At 50.4% G+C, this 2,918-nt stretch overlaps 1 protein-coding gene across 1 annotated transcript; it reads right to left on the reverse strand.

Moving 5' to 3' along the window:
* Positions 1 to 656: 656 nt before the first annotated feature.
* Positions 657 to 2,825, reverse strand: fam43a (family with sequence similarity 43 member A). Its single transcript, XM_043252493.1, has one exon. The coding sequence runs from the start codon at positions 2,604 to 2,606 to the stop codon at positions 1,563 to 1,565; it is 1,044 nt and encodes a 347-aa protein (XP_043108428.1). The 5' UTR covers positions 2,607 to 2,825; the 3' UTR covers positions 657 to 1,562.
* Positions 2,826 to 2,918: the final 93 nt, after the last annotated feature.

Consider the following 2,918-nt stretch of genomic DNA (forward strand, 5'->3'; position numbering starts at 1 on the left):
GAACACGCAGGGTAATAAAGAGCTGCCGGTTTACGCCGCAGGAAGCGACAGCTCCGTTATTATTAACGCCGTCACCGCAGGGAGCGCGCGGATCCCCCTCGAGTGGCGACGGAAAACGTGCCAGCTGTCGTGAGATTCCAAGGGGAGCGTAACACGGGGCCTTTATGCGTCCGAGAGCACGCTCGGGAGCGAGACAGGTGAATGAGACGGCAGGTAAAGCCAAGGCCCGCTCGGAAGTTCAGGTCGTGGAACCGAATTTTGAAAAATCGAATTTTGAAATGTTTCGTTGTGGTTCGTCATAACCATATCGACGGAATCAGTCGGTTTATTTCAATCAGCGCGGGTTTGAAATGCCTTTTTTGGAACGGACTTGTTTTTGTAGGCCTCGCTGTTTTTCGAGTGAACAAATTTGCCAAAAAGTGTGGCGCGTGAGCTCATATCCGCGAGGACCGTGGCCCAGTCGGTTCCAGAAACAAATGAAACCGGTGCTAAGGCAGCAAGCTGACAAAAAGACTATTACATGTTTAACAAGGTGGGAACTAACCCCCCAAAAAAGGGCAAACCGGAAAACCCTCTCTGGGTCAAGATGACCATGAGTCAAAAACAAGTCTACTTGGCTTTAGCTAGCCAGAGTAGTATGTAGTGTTCGAAATCAATGCGTTTTTACGATTTTATTGGTGTTCACAGAAACAAACCACATTGTTTAAAAAATAATGCATTTTGTTTTACATGTCGTGTATTTAATATATACATCTCTGTACATCAGGAAAATGGTCTCTTTTGCACAGCAAAGATAACGCATTTATGTCTGCAAGAACATAATGTAGCAAAACAATATTACGCACATAAATAATAATAACGTAATACTTGTCCGAATTTTACCACAGTGCAAAATAAAATAAAAATAAAATAAAAAAAGAGGGGGGGGGGTTCTGCAACTCATTGTTCGGTTAGTTTAGACACCGCTTCTTTCGAAAGACAGAAAGAAAGATCTCGGAGTTACACGTTTCGGGACTGTTGCTTTTCCTCAACCAACAAAAAAGAAGAAAAAGGTGAAACAGAAAAGATATTTCCTCGCGGGAAACTTATTAGGTAAACAAGATCGTTCCTAAAACCTCTTACACCGCAGAGAGGTTAAGCAGAGACTGTAAGCGTCTTATTGCGCAGAGCATCCAGACCCCTAATGAGGGATTATCGTGCGAGTGTCTGTTAAGTCCTCAAACATCTCTCAAACACTAGCTGCCTACCTAGACGGCATTCTGTGGGCACTCTCAATGAGCTGAACTCATTACATTCGTATTTTCATCCATTCAGGAGATTATCACAATATGTTTTTTTTAATATATAATAATTAATTAGATGAAGAAGTGCAGGTTGTAACTTTGGCACCGCTTTGGGTTCACTTAAGGCGGAAGTCAATTGTAGTAGTCACAGAGAGCAGCGATTCTGGCCCAAACTCGCTGTCTAGGTAGGCAGCTCGCTATAAACATCCTAACGTCGCGCTTTCAAGTCGAAGTGGATGAAATGGCACATCCGTGCACCCGAGCGCTCTTCAAGAAAGGTCAGCCGACTTCTTGCATTTTCCCATCCACGGCGCCATTGGCGAGAGAAAGGGTCTCTTGGTTGCCGTCTATGGAGGACTCGCTGCCCGTGCTCTCCCCAGACAGCAGGCGAGTCACCCTCAAATCGGCTTTAAGCGTCTGCACGTCGTTCCCTATGCTCATGGAGCCCAGGTCGTTGATAATCTGGCATAGTTCTTGCTTGCCGTTGGACACGCAGTCGCTGACGGTGTCCAGAATATCCTCGCACTCGAAGTGCATGGCTTTCTCCTCCTCCTCCTCCCCGATCAGGTCCTCCGTGATGGAGCCCAGCTTGGGCGCGCTCCGGCTGCGCTCCACCGGGGGCTTGTAGTAGCACTGTCCGTTGAGCAGCTTCCTCAGGGGCACCAGGGGGATCGTCTGCTCCCCGATCAGCTGCTGCTGCTGGTGCCTGGCGTCGTCCCGCCTTTTGAGCCTTTTAAACTCAGCCAGCGCCGTCGCGGAGGTCTGGTAGAGAAGCAGCGCCATGGCCTTCGCCTTCTCCGGCTTGGACACCAGCACGGCGTGGCAGCGCAGCATCACCGCCTTGTGCTTCATCTCGTGCCGGTAGATCCAGGCGAAGATCTTGGGGAGCCGCGGGTCTGCGACGCAGTAGGTGATCCTGTGCAGTAAATACAGGTGTCCCGGTCTCTTCGTCTTCTCGTCGACGTGGACCATGCGGATGCCCTGCGAGCTGATGGTCAGCTTCATCTTGGTGCCGTTCTTGCCCATCTCGCTCTTGCCCCAGATCTTGCTGACGGCCACGTCTGTGCATCCATCCCCCTTGGACTGGATGGTGGTGGCGTTGCCCAGGTACAAGACGGTGTACGTAGGGTCCTCGCTGGTGATCTTCACCTTTTTCCTCTTGGATTTGAACATGCTCCCGACTCTGTTGAGCGCGCTTTCTGGACAGGATTTGGCGAAGGAAGTGAGCGCGGAGTAGTTGAGGCTCACGGCATAGCCCTTCTGCTTGGACTGCTGCTTGTCTTCCTCGATCAGCTCGAACTTGTTCTTCTTCCAAGGCAACATAATGCTCGCGTTGAGGAAAGCGAAGCTGCGAAGTCTGCTCTAGCGATTCTACGACGGCTAAATTCTACCGCGAAACAGGCTCTAGTCATCTACCGGCTTGCTTTAAGACATGTTTGTAGTTGGAGTTGCAGAGCACTTCACGGAGCTGTGAGCGGAGGAGTATCTCGCCGGACGCTAGGATCGCAGCATCGCTAGAAAACACACTGTACAGTACAAGCGTGAAACGGCGACTTATATACCGGAGTAAACCAACCCAGCCGCGCGGAGGGGTCGACAGAGCCGGGGCCGTACCAAAACACGGGCTTCAAACTC

Source organism: Puntigrus tetrazona, chromosome 11 (genome assembly GCF_018831695.1).
Source record: "Puntigrus tetrazona isolate hp1 chromosome 11, ASM1883169v1, whole genome shotgun sequence".
In the NCBI taxonomy this organism is placed as follows: domain Eukaryota; kingdom Metazoa; phylum Chordata; class Actinopteri; order Cypriniformes; family Cyprinidae; genus Puntigrus; species Puntigrus tetrazona.

Excerpts from the sequence above, each read along its gene's own strand:
- fam43a (XM_043252493.1), bottom strand. The coding sequence starts at position 2,606 with ATGTTGCCTTGGAAGAAGAACAAGTTCGAGCTGATCGAGGAAGACAAG.